General features: G+C 48.3%; 1 protein-coding gene across 5 annotated transcripts in view; it reads left to right on the top strand.

Annotated features, from left to right (window-relative positions):
- Eml1 (EMAP like 1) overlaps positions 1-22819 on the top strand; it is a 161152-nt gene that overhangs the window by 39972 nt on the left and 98361 nt on the right. For 2 of the 5 annotated variants that reach the window (XM_076551348.1, XM_076551349.1), the window contains exon 1: positions 7576-7751. The exons of the other annotated variants lie outside the window; for them this stretch is intronic. In XM_076551348.1, coding sequence (XP_076407463.1) covers positions 7685-7751 — 67 coding nt within the window. In that variant the 5' untranslated portion in view covers positions 7576-7684. Of the gene's footprint in view, positions 1-7575; positions 7752-22819 lie in introns of those variants that run through there. 5 annotated transcript variants of the gene reach the window in all.

Below are 22819 nucleotides of genomic sequence, written 5' to 3' on the forward strand. Positions count from 1 at the left end.
ATTAAAAAAAAAAAAGAAAGAAAGAAAGAAAGAAAGAAAGAAAGAAAGAAAGAAAGAAAGAAAGAAAGAAAGAAAGAAAGAAAGACCGACTCCAAGCCTGGAGAGATGGCTCAGCAGTTAAAAGTACACATTGCTCTTGCAGAGGACCCAAGTTCCTTTCCCAGCACCCACATCCACCTGTAACTCCAGCTTCAGGGTACCCAACACCCTCTTTTTCCTTGTGTGAGCATCTGTACTCATGTGTACAAGTCCACATGCAGACAGACACACATACACATCCTTGAAAATAAAAATAAATATGAAAAAAAGAAAGCCAGCTGCAAATTGTTTTTAATTTTCCACTTGACTTCAGATACTTCAGAAGTTCATTTGATGGATGCAAATCGTTAAGAAATTCTTCGGATAAATAGACAGCGGACAACGTTATCCTTAGACTATGACAGGTCAGCACTTTTATAATAGGGCTGTGAGGTCAGATGGCTGTAGAAAGGACCCAGTGCCTTGGTTGGTGCCGCACATACTCTGACCCTGAGAGCCGTAGGAATGCAGAAGTCACCTTCAAGAGATGAGCTGTGGGGGCAATAAAGACCCAGGACACTTGAACTTGGGACAGGAGCCATTAAGGACCAGGAAGGCTGGCCTGCATATTGCTCTCTGGGTTTCTTTTTTCTCTACTAAGGATGAAAATCCTAAAGTGAAAAGGCCGAAGAAATGGCCCTCATAAGAGCCTGTGCGAGGAGAGAGCCGTGGCGAGTCACTCGCTTACCACAAGCAGTTTCTGGGTTTTGACAAACCATCTGTAATTCTGCCAGACGGAATTACAGAAAACTGGCAGGGGAGAAAAGGTCATCATTTTCCAAAAAAGGAGGAAAAGTGGGATTCTGGAAAATACAAACGATACATTTCATATTAATATCGGTTCTGAGAAAAGCTTTCAACAAGTCTTTGAAGAGCTAGTGTGGAAATGCTTGGCAGGAAAGGCTGTTGCTAAGAGCCAAACCCACCCATTCATGGTCTTACCAGACTAGACAAGGCCAGAGAGACCTTTCTTGACATCCCATGAATGGTATGGAGGCGACTAGGCTGGCTGAGGAGACGGTTGGGGTGGCTTCATCTGTCCTTGGACAAACCTATCGGAGTATTGATAAGCAGATCGGCGGAGGCGCCTGGGAGGCCTCTCCAGCGCTCTGCCCCGCACTCTCCCCTCCCCCACCTGCTCTGCTAATGTGCTTATGGCTGACAAGGATGAAGGAGACGCTGGAGATTTCTCTCTCCGTGTTCGCTGCTGTCACAGAGCTGGTGGGTTAGACGCCAGATTTGAGAGTTGAGGAGATTTGGGTTGGCTAAAATGATGGATGGAAACCAATAAAATGACATTTTAGCGGGAATAAAGATAAATCCTGTCTGTAGATAAAAACAAAACCAATTAGCTCAGCACAAGATGGAGAAAATCTGACGTCAGTTCACTTCCAAGACTGATAGGATTATGATTGACCATGGTTTACTCTGAGCCAACATCCATACCCTGGCTACTCAAATAATAATAATAATAATAGTAATAATAATAATAATAATAATATCAACGTGAATCTCATTCACGGCATTGAGATCATAGTATTCTGGGTTCTATGGGCAGGGCCACCCTGTTAAGGTCCTATGAGGTTATCATGTGCTGGGGATGGGCCTCTATGCAGATAAGGAGTCTAGAAACCATGGGCCATGCTATATGTCTAGGCATGCAAATGGAGAGCATTATCCTGGAGAGATGCAGCCTCTCTTCTGGCATTTGAAATTCTAATGTGTGTGATGGGAAACTGTGTTTCATCAGTTTTTACAGATGGTCTGTTTTCTTCAGCGTTGTGTCCTGGTGAAGCCTTAGAAGGATATCCTCCAGGAGAGATGGACATGCGCTTGGTTCCCACAAGCCGAGGGCCACTGTCATCAGGGATACATAGTGATGGTAGGGGACAGGCTTGAAGGTGCATTCAGATCCCCACCAAGGCCTTGCTGATGGGGCGGAGATGGGAACTCAGGACAGGGAGAGCTTGCTGGCAAGCTCCAAAGTACTCAAGTGGACGGCACGACTGAAAGCTGCGAACGGGAGTTTGCAGCTAGCATGGCCTGGCAGGGTGTGTTAGAGGCCGCCATTGGCCTTTGAGGCAGGAACGTAAAGTCTATGCCAAGATGTCTGCATGTCATGATAGGCAACAGAACGAGACGGCACGGGTTAACTCTCGTTGGTTCAGTTAGCCCAGAAGTAATGGAGCCATCAGGAAGATCCTTACATGGGGTATTACTGTGATATTTCTGAACAGATAGATGCTTCAGGCATGAGGCAGGCAGACTGAATAAACTAGACCGAAAGGGTCGATGAAGGATGTTTTGGCAAGGGCACCTAGGGTAAAATGTAAAGTAATATACTTAATCACTGGGACTCTGTCTTTGAGAGGGGCTGAGTGTCTATGTCAGGGATGCTGTAGAACAGACAGTTACATTGGCAGGCAGGCAGGAAGCCATAACTTAATGCTCCTCATTGATGAACGAATCTCTCTGCTTCTCACTTTATAGAACATTTATCATGTGTGGCTATAACATATGTATCCCCTGTACATCATATACCATTTTTGAGACAGGATCTCACTATGTGGCCCAAACTGGCTTCAAATATGTGCTTGTCCTGTCTCAGGCCCCCTAAGTGTTGGGATTGTAGCTGTGCCCCACCATTCCTGATTTATAGTTTAGATTGTAATATCAGGAGTGGAAGCTGGAGTCTGCAGACTAACCAGTCCGTGGTTCTGAGATTCTCTGATGACTGTATTTGCTTGATAGAACTCCTGTAATGAAATGCCACACACCAGATAATTTTACCAACTCTATTGTCTTGTGATTCTAGAGATTAGAAGGCCAAGGGCAAGGTGTGGGCAGCGTTCTTCCTCTGAGGACTGTGGGAGAAGCTCCCCTTGGAAGGTAGATGCTGTGTTCTGTCATTATGTCCAAATATCTCAGCCTTCCTTCCTTCCTCCCTCCTTCCCTCCCTCCCTCTCCTTCTTCCTCCCTTCCTCCCTCCCTTCCTTTATTTATATAGAGGAGGGATGGTTTATGATCTCTCTCTCTCTCTCTCTCTCTCTCTCTCTCTCTCTCTCTCTCTCTCTCTCTCTCTCTCTCTGTGTGTGTGTGTGTGTGTGTGTGTTTGCACACATTTACATGCGTGGGTATGAATGGGCTTATGTGACTGCATGGAGGCCAGAGGAGGGAATTGGCTATTGCTGGTCCTTGTTCCCTTGAGGCAGGATCTCTCTGTGAGCCTGGAGCTCACAGGTTTTTTTTTCCAATTAGACTGGCAACCACCTTGGCCGGGCAATCCTCTTGTTCCTGTCTCCCTCACTGCTGGGCTTTCAGGCATGCATGGGGCCATGCCTGGCTTGTAACTCGTTGCTGGGATCTGAACTTCAATCCTGCTTGCACTCCGAACTGCCACACTTTGTCTCCAGGCCTCTAGAACATTTTCATCATTCCAAACTGAAACTGTAACCCCAGTAAGCAGCAGCTCCCTAACTCTGACCTCCCAGTGCCCGTCAATCATTTTGCCTCCACCCACTCTAGGGAGGTCATATAAGTAGAATGCTACAGTATTTATCCTTTGGGGCTGGCTTAGTCATGCAGCATAATCTCTGCGTAGCAGGTGTCAGAATTCTTCTCCCTTTAAAGTTGAAATCATATTCCATGCCATGGATACCCCACATTGTGTTTATCCTGTCCATCACCAATGCATACTTCGGTTATCCCCACCTTCTGGCTGTTGCACCTAATGCTGGCATGCATGTGGACGTGCAAACATCTCACCGCATCCCTGCTTTTAATTCTTTTAAATATATTCTCAGAAGTGAAACCTCTCTCTCTGTCTCTCTGTCTCTGTCTCTGTCTCTCTGTCTCTGACTCCCCCCACCCCTTCTCTCGGTGCTGATTGTGACCAGGTAACTTGGTGTTGTGGCCATAGGTGCTTTGGACAGCACTATGTTCTCTGTTTCATTCATTCCCAGCCCTAAGTGTGGTGCCTGGCACTGGGCAGATGGTTTTGGAGAATGCTGAATGAAACAATAGGTATGCAAAGCCTCACATTTCTGGGTGATTTTTTTCTTATTGTTTCTCTATGAATAAAGGCCACAAAACACCCATTTTTTCCTTTCTCTCTGTTTCTTTTTTTCACACATTGCACAAATGCTGTTATTAATCCCACTGAGCACTGTGGTTACATTGTCCTAGAGAGTCTACCTCATTAATTATGATGACAACATTTTCTGGGCTCAGGTCACAAATTATCTCAAAGTGACGTGGAATAATAGTCTGTTAAAATGTTTGGGCACAAAAAAATCACACATTATCAATTAAGCCTTTAGAGATTTTTCTTGCACACTTTAGATCTTTTAAAAATGCTGTCTAGATTATACTTAATTGACTTAAAATGCATACCCTTCTAATTATTCTAAATTTTGCTTTTTTTTTTAACCCAGATTTTAAGATTGTGGGAAAACCATGGCTGTTTAATCCTCAAGGTTAAGAGTGTAATGATGCTCTTTACTGCCTCAAAAGCAAGTAGCCTGAGTTCTGAATGGACTCTCATTTGTAATTTCACTCCAGTGGAAATAATATCCTGTAAGAAAATCTGCGCTGTTTTGCAGCTGAACTGGGCGTGTTTCTCCTTTCCCACCTCAGGGTTTTGTTTTTTTTTTTTTTCCATCCTTAGACATTGGTTGTGCCAACCAAATAGCCACAAAGCACCCCAAACCAGGAACATAAGCATGGCTAAGAAGAATTATCTTTAATAATTTGCCTGTGGTTATCATTTTCTTTCCATTCTTAAAACACCGCACCTCCTCGGTGTGTTTTCTTTCTGTGTGTGTGAGTGTATGATGTGTGCACTTTAGTGTGTGTTCAGGCATGCACTTGCTATGTGTGAGAGTGTATGATGTGTGCACTTTAGTGTGTGTTCAGGCATGCACTTGCTGTGTGTGAGAGTGTATGATGTGTGCACTTTAGTGTGTGTTCAGGCATGCACTTGCTGTGTGTGAGAGTGTATGATGTGTGCACTTTAGTGTGTGTTCAGGCATGCACTTGCTGTGCTGTGGTGTAGAGCTAGGACAGCCTCTGGTGTCAGTCCCTGTTTCCACCCTGTTTAAGATAGTTTTGTTGTTGTTGTTGGCCACTGCACATGCCAGGCTAGCTGGCCCATGAACGCCCACATATCCCCTGGGTCTGTCTCCCATCTCACTGTAGGAATGCTGGGATTACCAGTGGGAGCTCCCACGGCTAGTTTTACCTGCCCTCTGGGCATTCCAGCTCAGGTCCTCAACTTGTGTGACGAGTGCTTTATCCACTGAGCCGTCTTCCCGGCCCCAGGTATCCAATATGTCCTCAAGCATTACTGCAGAGCAGAGCGGAGAAAGCATAAATCCTGAGAGGGGAGCATGGGAAATGGGGAGGAGAGCTCAGAGCGAGGATACACTGGTATTGCATCTCACCCCTCTGAAACGCCTTCCCTGTAGTACCTGCCTCTTACAGATGCAGAGGACTCACCCGGGTTGGACAGGGCGATGAAGACTCTTGACTGGACAACCTATTTGCCAACACCTGTGGTCTCATTTCTCTTCCCGCCAAAGTTTGGGATGCGCATGTCACCACAGTCTACCTGTGGTGTCCAGGAATCCACCTTGCACCCTACATTGCCTCTCCACAATGCTGGTCACCTTCAGCCCTCCGCCACCGTGTGCACATGGGTTTTCCTCCGGCCTGGTGCTCCTCGATGTGCTCTACAGAGAACCGAGGACAGTGCCCACCTCCTGGAAGCTCTGTGCTGGCAGCTTCCTGAGGCCACTTCCTCCTCTCAGCTGCCTGTTTCCTGGCTGCTCTTTCAGCATTCCCTTCTCTCTGCCTGGCCACAGCTCTGCCCCCAGTACCTCTCCGATTTTCTACTTTAGAAGGTTCATGGGCGATCTCTTTGCCAACGTCCTCCAGTTCTGTCCCTGCAGCTGCCACGGAGTCCCGATGGAGTCTGGCTGTCCTCAAGTGACCTTCTTCATCCTTCCGGCCCTGTGTGTCCTACAGTCCTTTCCCTAAAGTCCATCCTCCATCCTTCCTCCCTCTGACCTCGGGGTCCTCATTTCCGGAGCACTGAAAACACACTGGGCTGTTTTACAACAGATCCTGACTCTGGCTGTCCGGGTCACACTCAACCTCAGCCCTCCAACCCACCGATGCACATATCTGCCCGGAGACTTCCTTTCGTCCCTCCATCTCCAGAGTCTGGCTTACTCTTCCCCTCCAGGCTTCTGGTCTGGACCCCTTCTTTTAACTCAATTTCATTCCTCACACCTGCAGTGTGAGCCCCTGGTTCACGTCAGGCCAACCCCCCTGGGCTGACAGCAGGCCCCGCTCTTCTTTTTTGGACTGTTGTCCACACCACTGTCCTTCACCCACCTGGTATAGTTCAATCAGCAGCATCTGGAGCCCTTCTGTCTCCACCTTTCCACGAAATAACCTTATTTTCTACGTCTCCTTAGCTAGGACAGGGGACAGGCACGGCCATCTCTCTTCTGCCTACATCTTTGGGTACCAGAGTGACAGATCTCATCCCCAGGCTTGCCATCTAACGAAGTGTGTATGTGGGGGGACTTCCAGAAAGATAGACTTCAGAGCCCCAGGGAGGTCTGGAAAGTTGCCCGATAACTTTGTATTCCTTTATTATTAGGTGACTATTAGGAGTGGGAGTTAATACCTAAAACTTCAGAATTTTGCCTCCAGGGGACAGAGCCCACCCTTGGGTCAAGCCTTCCTTTCTCTGCTTCGTCCTCACTTGTCACTTGTCAGCATCTTTATTTCTGGCCGTGGGTAATCAAGTTCAGACCACTAACCTATGTATAGGCTGGGTATGTTACTGACTCTTGGATCTGTGTTTTTCTTACAAATCTCTTTTGATGACATTCTGGTCTCTTCCGTTATAACGGTGAGCCCAAATCTCTGGATCTGTCACAAGTTAGTCTGTAAAGTGACAGCATCACACGGGCTGTGGTCACTGGAGAAGGAGGACCGGGTGGCCTCTTTCTGCATCGTTGGTCTCCTGGGGCACAAGGATTCTCATGGAGTTACAAGCCACGAGAACATGCAGACAGGGACGCCCCTTGCAGGACATGGCCCAGAGGGAGGCGCTCTGCAGTGGCAAACACCACCATGCTTGTCCATGTTTGGTGCGGCAGCTGCCAGGGGCGCAGGGACAGCGCGTGGGGAACAGAGGGTGGGCAAGAGGGTCCCCGGGGTCCCGGGATGGGCTGCAAGCGTCCCTCGCTTTCTCGCCTTCTTGTCTTTTGTCCCTGCGCCTCCTTGGAGCCTTCTGGCTGAGGATCCTGGGGCAAGGACCAGGGAGGGGACCAGGGCGGGGACCCAGGCGGGACCCAGGCGCGCCCAGCTCTGCGCCCCGCCCGCCACGTCTCCTCCCGGCCACGCCACCGAGGCCGCCCCCTCGCGGGCAGCGCGGGCGCCGGGTGCTCGTTCTCGGCGGCGGCGGGCCCGGGTTGCCATGGTGACCGGCGGCAGCCACAGCAGGGCCGGCCCCAGCGCCAGCGCCGCGGCGGCTCGGCAGGGCGCAGTGTGTGGGTGAGCGCGGCCGGAGCGGGCGCGGCCCGGCCTCAGCATGGAGGACGGCTTCTCCAGCTATAGCAGCCTGTACGACACGTCCTCGCTGCTGCAGTTCTGCAACGGTGAGCGCGGGCGGGCGGACGAGGGCACGGGGACCGAGCGGCGAGGGCCAGGCCGGGCCGCGGGCGAGGCCGCGCCAAGTAGCCCCGGTTCCCGCCGGCGCATTGTGCTAGGGCTGCGGGGCCGCGCCTCTCCCCGGCTGCGGGCTCCCGGGCTCCCCGGTGCCTGCCCCCGGGGCTCCCGGTGCGGGCGGATCCGTGGCTCCCGGAGCCCCAGCGGATGCAGTGGCGGAAAGCGCGCGCGGGAGCCCGGGAGCCGGGAGGCCCGGGCGACCTCGGTATTCGGGGAACGTGTTGCTCTTTCGCTTCCAAACTCACATCTGTTTGGACAGTGCTGGATGCAGAACTCAGCAAACAAATCACTGCTGGAACAAAACCCTTTTAGGATGCACGCAGGGCTGGCTGCAGATGGACCTCCAGAATCCTTTTGGGGCCACTTGGATGGAATCATCACGGTTTAATGTGATCTAGAGCCGGGGTGGACCTGGCTTAACAGTGTTAGACCTTATTTATTTTATTTATTTTGTTTATGGGATCATAGATTTTTTTTTTTTGCTTGTGAGTATGTGTGTGGCAGTTTTTACCAAAAGAAAACATACATCGCTACCAATATGGCATCTTAAAAATACATAGAATCATAAATGCTGTAAAGATTTTGTAGTCTCTCTTGCGGGGTTGGGAAAGATTTTTCACTGCGCTCTGCATATTTTATCAGAACATGATGTGTGATAATTCATGCACAAAAGTTTACCACACATCTTTTTATTTGCATGTTGGGAGCTATTGCTTTATCAAAAGTTTGTTAAAGGGGGAAATAAGGATTTTAAAGAATTTGCTCAAGCGTGATCAGGATAAACTTTGAATTCTAGACTTGAACAACTGTAGAAATTTTACATTGCAGTTGTAATTGTCATCTAGGGAGGCATTTCTTGTTAGTAACACCTGTTTGCAAACCATAGCTGTCTCTGAGTGGTGAAGAGGAGCGAATGTGTTGGTTCATTCAATATGCTGATTTTCTTTGTCTGGTGGAATTTGTCCTTTTTGAAAAATGACTGTATAGACTTAGTTTTTTTTTTTTTTCAGCTTATAATTTTCACGTGGGGCAGATAGACTGCATTTGGTATTCGGCTGGCCACTGGGGTACTTTATAGTATAGACTCATGGGAATGTTTTTGCTCCCGGGTAGGTCGAATAGCTTCTTCAATTAGCACTTTGAATAGTTTCCTTAATTGGCTGATAATCAATCATGTCTGAACAGCTACTTTTGCTGTCCAAGGTAGGTGCAACCTTTAGATGGTTCTAGTAGAGTTCTTATGTCGGCTGTGAAAAGCTTGAGGCTGAAAAGAAGAATCGACACCCAGGCACAGAGCCTTTACAGGCCCCACCTGTGGGCATATGATTGATGGCTGGACTCTGACGATGAAAATGGGGACTGGGATTTTATTGGGGCAGTTCTTTGGGGTGGGGCGCCCAGATCCTTGAGTAGTTCTGTCATGAAGTTGGTTCATTTATGAGTGTTTTGGTCACTTGCCTTCTGTTAACTGCCAGCTTAGAGACATTGGTATGATATTTGGCTAGTTAATGAAGATTTTGGAAGGTGAAAACCAGCTCTTGCATGCTGGAGAGGTGACAACCTGAAGAAAAATAGCTTTAAAATTAAACAATAATGGCACTTTCAAACAGCACAGACAACTGTTGAATTTGCCTCCCTTGAAGAGTTAGTTCTGTGGTAATTAATTTTTCTTTTTCTTTCTCTCTCTCTCTCTCTCTCTCTCTCTCTCTCTCTCTCTCTCTCTCTCTCTCTCTCTCTTTTTGTTACCTTAATGACAAAAGTTTAAAACCAAAGAGATTTTGGAGGACAGAAATGGCCTTTATCCAGGGATGTCTTAGGCAACAGATGTATGTGTTGATGTGAAATTATTCAGTAAGTTTCCATTAACTGAAAATATAAATGAATGCCATTCAGTTAATTACTACGATGATTCAGTTGAAGCAGCGGGTCACCGAGAAGCCATCTCAAGAAGAACTAAATGAAACATTTGAGTATTTCATTAGCAGCACTGGGAAGAGAGTCCTCTGGCCTTTTAAAGCAGAGATTTACATTTCAATGGCCAGACCCCAGCAGGATCATATGTGAACTCACACATGTTCATATGTCCAGCTCGCCTCGTGCTTTTTGAAATGACAGGGACTCAGATGTCCTCTAGCTGTACTGTGTCAGCCTCCGAAGAGGCAACACACACTTACCGCCTGGATGGTCACGTGACAAGACACAGGCGGAAGATGACGCATCAAGGAGAGAAAGTCCCCTCAGCAGTGAGATGTCTAATCTCCCCTCTCAACCTTACTCTTGATCCCCCCCCTGACTGGCTTTCTAAGGGCTGCTGTGTGGGAAGTTCCGAAGCCTCCAGGCTCCTGAAAATGCTGTCCACACACATCGTTTAGGACCTCACTCTCACTTAAGTTGAAATTTTGTACATTTTTTTCCTTCTAAATATTTAGAGTTTGTAAAGTGAGCTAGACGTGTGTGTGTGTGTGTGTGTGTGTGTGTGTGTGTGTGTGTGTATGGGTGCAGGTGTGTGAAGGGCAGAGGCCGGTATCTGGTGTCTCTATCATCCTCTACCTCACTTTGGAGACAGGGTCTTTCTTACTGAATCTTGGGCTTGCTGTTTAGGTCACACTGGCTGGCTAGCAATCTCGCCCTCCCCCGGGGGCTCTGGGGTTACAGATGTGTGTCTGTCTTTCCTGACTTTATGATAGGCATGGGGGATTCAAACTCAGGTCCTCACGTTTACATGGGTTACCCACCGAGTCACCTCCCTAGTCCCACAACTTTTTAATGCTCTTAGGAAAACAGTATTTTGAAAAGTGGACCATAGTTATCTTTTTAAAAAACTTTTATTCTGTTTTATTTATTTTTAATTTTCATCACATTTTTTTTTTAGTGTGTGTGTGTGTGTGTGTGTGTGTGTGTGTGTGTGTGCGCGTGCGCATGCGTGTGTGCAGGCCAGAGTACAACTTGAGGAAGTAGGTTCTCTCCTTCCACTGTGTGGGCTCCAGGGATGAAACTCAGGTCATCTGTGTTGGGGACAAGCACTTTTACCCACTGAGCCATCTACCAACCCTTATTTTATTTTTATTTGTTCATTTTTGTGGTGCTGGGAAACAAATATTTTCATCACACCAAAAGTACCCAGAGTAACCCACTGCCCTGGCCCCTGGCCACCATTAATTTACTTCCTGTCTCTACAGATTCTGGATATTAAAAAAATACAGTTTTAGAAAGATGGGTTTTAGTTATGCATATTTGTGTTTCTGTGTGAGGCTGTCACACGTGCCTCGGGAAGCCAGAGGTGTCAGGTCCCTTGCCACTGGATTTTTGCAGAAGTTTCTGAGCTATCTGATATGAATGCTGGGGTTCAGACATAGGCCCTCTGCAAGTACATGCTCTTAACTGCTAAGCCATCTCTCCAGCCTCCCAAAGACATTTTTATTTGTCATAGATTACTTATACACAATGATAGGCTTCATTAAGACTAATTTTTTTTTTCTGTTATGGATACCAACATGCATACTTCTGTGTGGACATATGTCCTTATTTTGGGGGGCAGATAAGGAAGGATGGAATTTCTGGGTCCTGTGGTGACACTATGTCTAACAGTTTATGAGCCTATTTGAATTTCTTGAAATCTAAATCTAAAGCGCTTTTTTCTTACGATTGCTGATAAAACAGTGAGATCCAAGAGAGAACCAAGTGGGAAGGAAGTGGGATGTCCCTGCTTTGTACCTGTAGGTCCTTAGGTATTCCTGTCTGTGAGCTCACCCGGTGAGTCAGCGGCCACCCTTGCCGGGCAGGTCTCTCATTTCCTTGCTTGTTTTCTTAGGCCTTTGAGCTGATTCTCCACAGTCAAGTCGACCCAGAGGTGAATTCGACCCAGAGGTGAATTCGACAGATGTGGCTGCTCTGGCTGAAATAGGGAGCCCTCTTATCCTTCCTCTTCCCGCTGCTGTGCTGGAGCAGGGCGCTGGCTGCTGCTCACTACTCCACCTGGAACCCTTTCCCGCTTTGGACAATTCAGACCATCAAGTCCTGTTTGTAGCCAAAACTTGGCCCCCAGTTTGCTCCCTGGGTCCATAACAATCAAATTTAATCCCTCGTTTAAAGCAATCACATGCAGTGAGTAGTCCTGTGTTTGAAGCCCACCCAGAGCTCTTCCAGACTCTTCTTTTGGCTAAACATTAACATATAAAATTTGCAGGGCATGGTGGTGCATGCCTTTAGTCCCAGCACTCAGGAGGCAGAGGCAGGTGGATCTCTGTGAGTTCAAGGCCAGCCTAGTCTACAGAGTGAGATCCAGGATAGCATAGAGAGATTGTTTCTGAAAACAAACAAACAAACAAACAAACAAACAAACACCAAAACAAGCAAAAGACAGACAGACAGACAGACAGACAGATAGAAAGATTGCTCATTTCCTGCCATTCTAGACCCTCAGTTTTCCTGATTTGTGTCACCTGCTTCTTTTTGTCTGTGTTCCTTTTTTTAACTTGTTACAGGTGAATGTGAATCTCTAGACACGGCACTTCTGGTTTTGTTGTTGTTGTTGTTTTGTGTGTGTGTGCGCGCGCGCGTGTGAGCATGCGCTTGTGTGTTTGGGGAACAGCCTCTCCTGGTGTAGCCCAGTCTGAATAGAACTCTGAACTTCCGGTCCCCACATCCCGAGTGGTGGGATGACAGGGGCCCGCCCGGGTCATCATGGTCATCCCTGACATGTTTATTTTTTTTAATTACATTTTTACTATTTGTGTGGGGTGGTTGGGGGATGCCATAGTGCCCATATAGAAGTCAGAGGCCACCTTTTGGGGATCAGTTCTCTCCTTCTACCATGTGGGGCCTGGTAATGGAAACAGGGTCTGAACAGGTGCTGAGCTGTCTTGCCAGCCCCCCTGAGGTTTTTAATGGAGCCAGACATCACCCTAACAGTCCCATCTGAGATGATATTGACTCCTCTTGTCGTATTATAGAACTGCCTCTAATTTTACCTAAGTCTTGTATCTCACATGATTATGGCAAAGTTCTTGCCTTGATTTCCTTACTGTTAATGGCTTTTTTTTGAGGATTTTCTTCTCTAGGCAGTGCTCTCTCCAATTACAGCCCAAAACAACCTGTGTTGTGCTGTGTGACATGCCGTCATCACTCACAGCAGTTCAATCTGGAGGCACCGTGGAGGTTTAAAGGGTTTGGCCTTGGCTCACAGCCCTTCACTTTCCTTCTTGCCTTTGAAGGAGGTGTTGAAAAAGAACTTGCCAGATTCCCTCTGGAACCTGTGAGGACAGAGTGTGTCTCCTACCTTCCCAAGGTGGCCAGTACCTTCTTTTCTTTCCTGACCCTGGCCGGTCAAGCTTACTTAACCTGCCTCCTCAAATTTCAATATCGCTGGAGGGTGATCTTTCCAGTACTCAGAATCGTTTTCTCTGACTTTGAAATGGAAATGTTTGTTGTTGTTCGTTTTATATAAGTTCTCACTATGTAGCTCTTGCTGTTCTGGAGCTCACTGTGTAGACCAGGCTGGCCTTGAACTCAGAGATCTGTTTGCCTCTGCCTCCTGAGTGCTGGGATTAAAGGAGTGCACCACTGCATCCAGATAGAAATTTAATTTCCATGTATTTCTACTTTAAGAATTAACAGTGAGGCCAGGCGGTGGTGGCGCACACCTTTAATCCCAGCACTCGGGAGGCAGAGCCAGGCGGATCTCTGTGAGTTCGAGGCCAGCCTGGGCTACCAAGTGAGTCCCAGGAAAGGTGCAAAGCTACACAGAGAAACCCTGTCTCGTAAAAAAAAAAAAAAAAAAAAAAAAAAGAATTAACAGTGAGCCCGGCAGTGATGATGCACATACCTTTTAATCCCAGCACTCAGGAGGCAGAGGCAGGCGGATCTCTGTGAGTTCCAGTCTGGTCTACATAGTGAGTTCCAAGATAGCCAGGGCTACACAGAGAAACTCAGTCTCAAAAAAGGCTCCCCCCTGAAAAAAAAAAAAAAAAACTAACAGCGATTTAATAATAATATTTAAAAACTTAAAATGACATTTCTACTTACATGTGTGTACGTGTACATGAGTGCATGTGTGTGTGTGCATGAACATTGGTGTTTTGCACTTCTGCTGTGGCATGTGAATAGAGATCCGAGGACAGCTTGCAGGAGCTGAATCTCTCCTTCCACTGTGTGGGTTCAGGGAACTGAGCTCAGGTCATCAGGCTTAGTGACAAGTACCTTTACCAATTGGGTCAACGTGGCAGCCCCTTGATAATAATCTGATTCACGTCTGATGTTTGTGATACTGGTGACTGTCTTGTGGTCAGATTTTCAAAATGACTAACACTTAAAAGTTTCTCTTGGATCTAGGAACTCCTAAGGGAACCAGCTGGACACCAAGAGGCGTCTCCAAGCCTCTGTGGCGCCCCATACTCTCCTGCTGGGACAGAGCTCTGACATAGATCGCGGTGGGATATCAAAAGGAAAAGCCTCTATGGGCAAGAGCAAAGTGAGTGTCGAGGGAGCTCTCCTGACTGCTGCCAGGCTTCCACCCAGCAAGGACTCTATTTCACAAGGAACCCACAAGCATTTATGACATTATAAACAAGCCCAAGTGTTTGGGTGGGGAAAAAAAATCCCCCGAATGTGTTTTAAAAGCCATCATTAATTGGTTATTATTTGTACCAGAGATAATGTGAGTCCCTTTCACACATTCTTTTAAATTTAAAAGAAATAGTTGGGTAGGATGTGGATGAGAAGAGAGAAACAATGTCTTTGTCTCTGCTGTTACAGTCTGTTCATGCTCTGAAGCTCGTTGCCTAAAAGCTTGCGTTGCTGACAACATGCGAAACCAGACACACTAGTGTGCCTTGCGCACTCTAAAGAAAGGCATTCTCTCCAAGGACTCAGATCTGCTCGACTTTGGAATTAGAATCTTTTTGCTTGCTTGTTTGGTTGGTTGGTTGGTTTTTGTTTTGCTTTATTTATTTTTTATTTTGTTTATTTTATTATTATTATTATTATTATTATTATTTTGGTTTTTCGAGATAGGGTTTCTCTGTAGTTTTGTGCCTTTCCTGGAACTCACTTGGTAGCCCAGGCTGGCCTCGAACTCACAGAGATCCGCCTGCCTCTGCCTCATGAGTGCTGGGATTAAAGGCGTGCACCACCACCGCCCAGCTTTATTTTTTTTTGAGACAGGGTTTCTCTGTGTAGCTTGGGCTATCCTGGAACTCAGTCTGTAGACCAGGCTGGCCTCAAGCTCACAGAGATTCGCCTGCCCTTGACTCCAGAATGCTGGGATTAAAGGCCTGTGCCACCACTGCTGCTGGGGTGAGAACATTTTTTCTTTCTTTCTTTCTTTCTTTCTTTCTTTCTTTCTTTCTTTCTTTCTTTCTTTCTTTCTTTCTTTCTTTCTTTCTTTCTTTCTTTCTTTCTCTTTCTTTCTCTCTCTCTTTCTCTCTCTCTCTCTCTCTCTCTCTCTCTCTCTCTCTCTCTCTCTCTCCTCTCTCTCTCTCTCCCTCTCCCTCTCCCTCTCTCTCCCTCTCCCTCCCTCCCTCCCTCCCTCCCTCCCTCCCTTCCTCCCTTCCTTCCTTTCTTTCTTTTTCTTTTTCTTATTAACAAATTTCTGTTCATTTTACATACCAACCACAGATGCCCCTCTCCTCCCTCCTCCTGTTCCCTCAGACTTCTCCCTCACCCTATTCCCAATTCCTGCCTCCTTCAAGGCAAGGCCTCCCATGGGGAGTCAGTAGATCCTGGTCCATTCAGCTGAGGCAGGTCCAAGTCCCTCCCCCTGCACCAAGGTTGTGTAAGGTGTCCCACCATAGGTAGTGGGCTCCAAAAAGCCGGCTCATGCACCAGGGGTGGATCCTGATCCCACTGCCAGGGGACCCCTTAAGCAGGTCAAGCTAAACAACTGTCTTGCCTATGCAGAGGGCCTAGTCCAGTCCCATGGAGGCTCCACAGCTATTGGTCCACAGTTCATGAGTTCCCACTAGTTTGGTTTGGTTGTCTCTGTATGTTTCCCCATCATGATCTCGATGCCTCTTGCTCATAGAATCTCTCTTCTCTCTCTTCTACTGAACTAGTCTGCTCCAGTAATCAGATTGGTAAATACTCTGTCATCATAGAACCTCCATCCAGTAATGGATGGAAGCAGATGCGGAGATCCGCAGCCAAGCATCAATCCAGTCAAGAACTTTTTCTTTAATGAACAGTTAGTCATCCTTTTTAAAGTCTTGGGTCAGCCAGGAGAAGGGAGGCAGCTTCTAATATTGAAGAAATGGTCTAAATGCTTTCAGAAAGACTGCTAACAAAAAAAGAGTGAGTCACAAACACATTTACCATCCTGCTGGGAGCAGGACTCTTCCTGCAGACTGGGGAGAGTCTCCTCTGGTTTGGTCAGGTCAGAGTTGTATCTCCTCTAAAGAAATGATTCTTCGGGAGAGATTTTTGTTTTGTTTTGATTTGATTTGTTTTGTTTTGAAGATAGGGTTTCTCTGTGTAGTTTTGGTGCCTGTTCTGGATCTTGATCTGTAGACTGGGCTGGCCTCGAACTCACAGAGATCCACCTGCCTCTGCCTCCCGAGTGCTGGGACTAAAGGCGTGCGCCACCACCACCACCCAGCCTTTGTTTGTTTTTCTTTAAAAGCACACTATTTATTACTCATTTAAGAATCAGATTGAAGGCTGGTGAGGTGGCAGACTACCCGTAATCCCAGCATGATGTAGGCGGGGCAACCAGGAGCTTAATGCTGTATGTACTTAGCGAGCTCAAGGCCAGTCTAAGCTGTGAGCTCTTATGTCAGCTGCCGCCATCCCCCACACCTGCAGAAAAGAAAACCAGGTAGACACACGTCCAGTTTTGTTTATTCAGAACTGTACCTTTCTCTACAAACACTGTCGGTGTGGACGCGCTTGTGGTGTACTCCTGGGTGTCTGCTGATCTTTCTTTATCCTGCTAACCTTTTAGAAAACATTTAAGCTATTGGCCTTGAATAATGACGCTTACTGGCAGGAGCAATCTGGGCTGTGATGTATGTGATGGCCGGAGGCCGGGAGCACCAAGACCTGAGAGTCTGAGGTCTTCTCAAAGGAAGTTTCCTACAAAGGCTTTGGGGTCAGAGGGAGAGAGAACCAGGTGAAGGCCGCAGGCCCCAGGCCCCTGAGGGTGGTGACTGTGTTGGAGTGTGGTCCAGGGCTGATTGGAGTGTGGTCCAGAGCTGGTGGTGTGCTCTGCTCCGTGCACCCTTTGTAGTGGGTACCCCCTCTTGGGTGCAGTCAAGGGGCCCCACCTTCGGCCCTTCAGGAGCTTTGGCAGCATAAAGCTGTTCAGGGCAGGTGTGCAGGAGAAGGTTCAAAGGCTGCTTGGCAAAGCTGATTTCCAGTGCGCTCAGACAGTGTGTTTTCCAGTGCACACCTACAGTGGGCCCAGAGCAGTGTGATTTCCAGTGTACACTTACAGTGGGCTCAGACAATGTGTTTTCCAGTGCACACCTACAGTGGGCTCAGACAGTGTGGTTTCCAGTGCACACCTACAGTGGGCCCAGAGCAGTGTGATTTCCAGTGCACACCTACAGTGGGCTCAGACAGTGTGGTTTCCAGTGCACACCTACAATGGGCTCAGACAGTGTGATTTCCAGTGCACACCTACAGTGGGCTCAGACAGTGTGATTTCCAGTGCACACCTACAGTGGGCTCAGACAGTGTGGTTTCCAGTGCACACCTACAGTGGGCTCAGACAGTGTGATTTCCAGTGCACACCTACAGTGGGCTCAGAGCAGTGTGGTTTCCAGTGCACACCTACAGTGGGCTCAGACAATGTGATTTCCAGTGCACACCTACAGTGGGCTCAGACAGTGTGATTTCCAGTGCACACCTACAGTGGGCTCAGACAGTGTGATTTCCAGTGCACACCTACAGTGGGCTCAGAGCAGTGTGGTTTCCAGTGCACACCTACAGTGGGCTCAGACAATGTGATTTCCAGTGCACACCCACAACGGGCCCAGAGCGGTGTGGTTTCCAGTGCACACCTACAGTGGGCTCAGACAATGTGGTTTCCAGTGCACACCTACAGTGGTCTCAGAGCAGTGTGGTTTCCAGTGCACACCCACAGTGCACTCAGTGTGATTTCCAGTGCACACCCACAGTGGGCTCAGACAGTGTGATTTCCAGTGCACACCCACAGTGCACTCAGTGTGATTTCCAGTGCACACCTACAATGGGCTCAGGGCAATGTGCATGTTAAATACAGAGCTGGGGAGATGGCTCAGAGGGTACAGTCCTGGCCACGCAAACATGAGAACCTGAATTTGGATCCACAGCACCCACGTGAAAAGCCAGGGATAGCAGTGTGCATCTGTAATCCCAGCACAGGGCATCAGACAGAGGGTCCTTGCTACCCCCAATCTAGTCAGTCAGTGAGCTCCAGACTCAGTGAGAGGTCCTGTCTCAAAAAGAAGGTGGAGAGCAACTGAGGAAGACATCTGATCTCTGCCCCTCTCCACACATGCACAGACACGGGCATGCATACACATAACACACACATGCACAGACACAGACTTGTACATACATAACACACACACCCCATAATGTTAAATGCGTGGTCCCCCTAGACACAGAAGGCTTTGTTCCCATCCTCACATGTCAGTTGGCTCAGTGGATCCTCCTAGACCGTCTGCCCTCCATCCCACTGCCTCAGCTCAGCCTCGCCTGTTTCCCAGGGTGAGTAAGGCTGGGTTTGAAGGGTCTGCCCTAACCACTCTCAAGCCTCAGTGCCCTCAGTCCATTTTCCTTTGTGTATTCCACAAGAATGTAGGACCCCACTGTGCCCATTGTCACACTGTTCCCAGGCTCCAGTGACCCGCTGGGCCCTCCTGCCCTGGCCCTTAGGAAGCCCTACTGTGCTCATCAGGAGTGAAATGTCAACACGGTTTTCAGTTAGTGACCAACAGCCTGTGCTGAGAAGCCTGAGGAACCGTGGGAGGGTGCTGCAGGTGTCAGGGTGTCACGAGGCTTCCGTCTTTCCATCCCACTCACTGCGGGCTGGTGGGGTGAAGGCAGGAAGGTATCCAGACCCAGGAAAGCTGCAGGTAGCTCAGGGCAGATAATGGAGTGAGGGCCTCCATGCTGGGTCTTCCTGGGAGCTGGAAGAAGACGGGAGAATGTTGAGTCAGGGGAATGACTTGAATTTCAATTGCTCTTTTTCTTTTCTTTTTTCTTTCTTTTTCTTTCCTTTTTCTTTTTCTTTCTTTCTTTCTTTCTTTTCTTTTTTTTTTTTTTTTTAAAAATAGAGATTTCTCTATTTTGTCCATACTGGCCTTTGAACTTTGAACTTTAGCCCCCATGTGATCCTCCTGCCTCAGCCTGGGCTTGTAGATGGCAGTCACCTCTCCTGGCTGGATTTTCAGTTCTGAAAGGTCACCGCCAGGAGCAGTGGAGAGGGTAGGCTGGAAAAACAAGCAAAAGTGGATGGGGGAGCCGGAGGCTGAACTCCAAGGGGAGGTTGTGGTAATTGATGCAGGACGGGTGGGGTTCAAGGGAGACGAGTGGGTGACGTCATCTGCACTGAGGATCAGGGAGAGGGAGACAGGACAGCACCTGGGCTATGGCTCCTCTAAGGCAGAGACAGGAGGCAGGCGGATGAGCATGGGTGAGTGTTACTCTGTGAGGGACATGGGCGTGCAACTGAGGTGCTGAGCAGACCAGGCTAAAGTGTCTGGAGTCCCAGGGTGCCAGGGTGGGGACCAACGTTTGCCAGCTACCAGCGGAGAGTAATTAAATCCACCGCCTGGATGAGCTCACTTAAAGAGACACTGGAACACTCTTTCTAAGTGACAGAGCCCATCAAAGTAGCTTGCAGCTCCCTCCCTTCTCTTTCTCTTTGGCACCCAAGGTCCTCCAGAGTGCACACTTAGGGCGCCTGGACCCTTAGCGCTCATCCATCTACTAGTGGGTAAAGTGCCTGCTTGACTTAGGGTCTTCCCAGTCTGGTTCCCAGGGTTTTGTCAGCAGTGATTGGCACAGGGTAGGCCTCCTGGAGAATTTCACTGGGTCTATTCAGGAGCGTCTTGTCTTTGAGGGCCTCCCTGAAGACAAAGGGGCATGTACCCTTAGCAATCCTCCCTCCCTGGAGAGCCAGTAGACAGGGGCATTCGGCGTGGTGAACGTAGCCTGAGGAGTGGACCGGTCTGACGGAGTCAGAGCTCTCCAGCACCGTCCTAGAGAACAGCACTCGCTGGACACTGTCACTTAGATCAGTAAGTAGAAGCATTTGCCGAAAGCGCATGGTGGCTAACAGTCTTAGCGCATTATTTTCTAACAAAGTGACTGATGTAATGAAGTGGTGGCTCCTGGCAAAGCCAGACTTCTTAGCCTTAAAAAGGATTTGACTTAAACACCTCCTCCAAAGAAATTATGTAACAAGAATTTTACATCCTTAAGAAAATGATGCTTCAGTTAGGACGTGATTCAGTGGAGTTGGGACTTTCTCACGCTATAGCATTTACAAGACATTTTAGCCCCGGTTGTGGGCATCATCATTGGAAAGCCTTAGCAACAGCACTTAGTGAGTCTCTTGTGAAGCACACCACACCCATGCCTACAACGTGGCAGCCCCTCCCCAGGGAGTGTAGAGCTCTAATAGAGACGCAACCACGCAACCACGGAGGTTGGCAGGGTTTCACAGGGTCAGTGCTGCGGAGGGGGACACATGGGTGCTCACTCACGGCTCCCTGGCGTTAAAATCTGCTCGCTGTACTGTTTCTTTCCTGTCTTGAGTGTGTTCTGTCCAGTTGACATAATTTGGTGCTATAAAAATGTGTTCAGGGGCTGGAGAGATGGCTCAGCAGTTAGGAACTCTGGCTGCTCTTCCAGAGGACCCGGGTTAATTCCCAGCACCCACATGGCAGTTCACACCTGTCTGTAACTCCAGGTCCAGGCGATCTGATACCTCCACACCAATACACATAAAAATAAAGTTAAATAAATTATTTTAAAAACTGTGTTCAGATCACATTTGGGGCTTAATTATATCTAACACCCAAGAGTGACTGTTTCCCAAGCAGAGGTCGAGCATTTTGAAGGTAGGGACCATGTTCTCTAATCTTTGTCTCTCTAGCAGAATATGTGCACTGGTGTGTGTGTGTGTGTGTGTGTGTGTGTGTGTGTGTGTGTGTGTGTGTGTGTGTGAGAGAGAGAGAGAGACAGAGACAGAGAGACAGTGTGTGTGTGTGAGAGAGAGAGACAGAGAGACAGAGTGTGTGTGTGTGTGAGAGAGAGACAGAGACAGAGACAGAGAGACAGAGTGTGTGTGTGAGAGAGACAGAGACAGAGAGGCAGTGTGTGTGTGTGTGTGTGTGTGTGTGTGTGTGTGTGTGTAGAGTTAGCAGGGCAGGAGAGCAGCCCCACGGTTCTGGAGTACACCTCTAGGCATCAGGTGTTGATGTGTGCACCCTGTCTACATTTTCTTGGTTGATACAGTTCTTCTCTAGAGTGTCTGCCCTAACTGTGTCTGTCTTGATTGATGAGGAAATAGGTGCAGTATTTTAAGGAACTTGCTCAAGGGGAAGTCCAGAGCTGGGGTCTGAGCCCAAGCACTGTGCATCCAGTGTCTGGGTCACACTGAACACTGGCTGTGTCTGATGAAGATGGCCAGGAGACAGGCTGACTGGAGGCAGGAAGGGGCTTGAGCTATGGGGTCGGAGACACTCACGTTACCCAGACAGCTCTCTTGCTGGTCACCTGGTGTGCTGTGGCAGGCCTTGGTGTTATTATTGCTGCAGCCTGGATATGGATATTGTTGGACACACCTGTTCCCAAGGCTTCATGTGCTGAAATTTAATCTCCATTATGAGGCATTCAGAGGGTGGGAAGGTAATCTAGTGGTGGTGTTTAGGGGTGGGGCCTTTGAGAGGTAATTAGAATTAGCTGAGGTTGTCAGCGTGGAGTCCTGTGACTGAATCCTAAGATGAGGAATGCCAGGAGGGAGGGACACACTTAGACACAGGCACAGACACAGGCACATACACACTTACATACAAGCATACATACCCATATACACTTACATACATGCATATACACCCCCCATACATACCCCCATACACACATACACTTACATATATCCACACACACACTTACATACATGTATATACATACACTTACATGCATACACACATACACACACATACACTTACATACATGCATACATACCCCCACCTCCCCACACTTACATACATGCATACACACATACACTTATATACATGCATACACATACACACACACACACACACACACACACACACACACACACACACCCTGTCTCATCACATTATACCCTACCTAGGCTACCTTGGGACTCTGCCAACAAGAGGCCATCGCTGTGTGGAGCCCCTCAATCTTGCACCTCCAGACTGTGAACCACAATGACCTCCTTTCTTTATAACCAACCAATGTGTGGTCGTGTGTCTTGGTGACAGAAAGCCGGGGAGGGACAACTGGTACCACATACTTGTTGCTGTTTATTTTTAAATTACACTTCATTTACAGTTCTAAAACTAGGAATGCTACTTATCTCTGAATTCTGGGACGTCTTACCGATTGAGCTGTAGGATGGGGCCCAGGTTCAGCATCTCTGTGTCTGTTTTTCCTTCTGCCTCGCTGGCCAGTGGCAGCCTTTCCTCCAGGAAGCCCTTGGGCCGGCCGCTGGTACTTCTGGGAACTGCTGACTGTGCATGGCTGCCTGACATTCCTCCTTACTGCGGCCCTGTCCCAGCCCCTCTTCACATTGCCCTCTCCTCATGTTTCTGAACCCACTGCACACCGTGGGAAGGCCCCCACCCCCCAGACAGATGTGCCTCAGCACAGCTACCTCGGTGCCCACTCTAGCCCCTAGCCAGACTGGGAGCTGCCGAGGACAGTTGTCGGCTCAGCCCCGGTGTGGCCAGGATCTGCCTGTTGAGCCAGAGTCAATCTTTACAGGGAGGGAATATTAACTGGGAGCTTTAGTGTGCTCAGAAAGCTCTAGAACTCTGGGCTT

The sequence above is a fragment of the Peromyscus maniculatus genome, chromosome 14, assembly GCF_049852395.1.
Source record: "Peromyscus maniculatus bairdii isolate BWxNUB_F1_BW_parent chromosome 14, HU_Pman_BW_mat_3.1, whole genome shotgun sequence".
NCBI classification, from domain to species: Eukaryota; Metazoa; Chordata; class Mammalia; order Rodentia; family Cricetidae; genus Peromyscus; species Peromyscus maniculatus.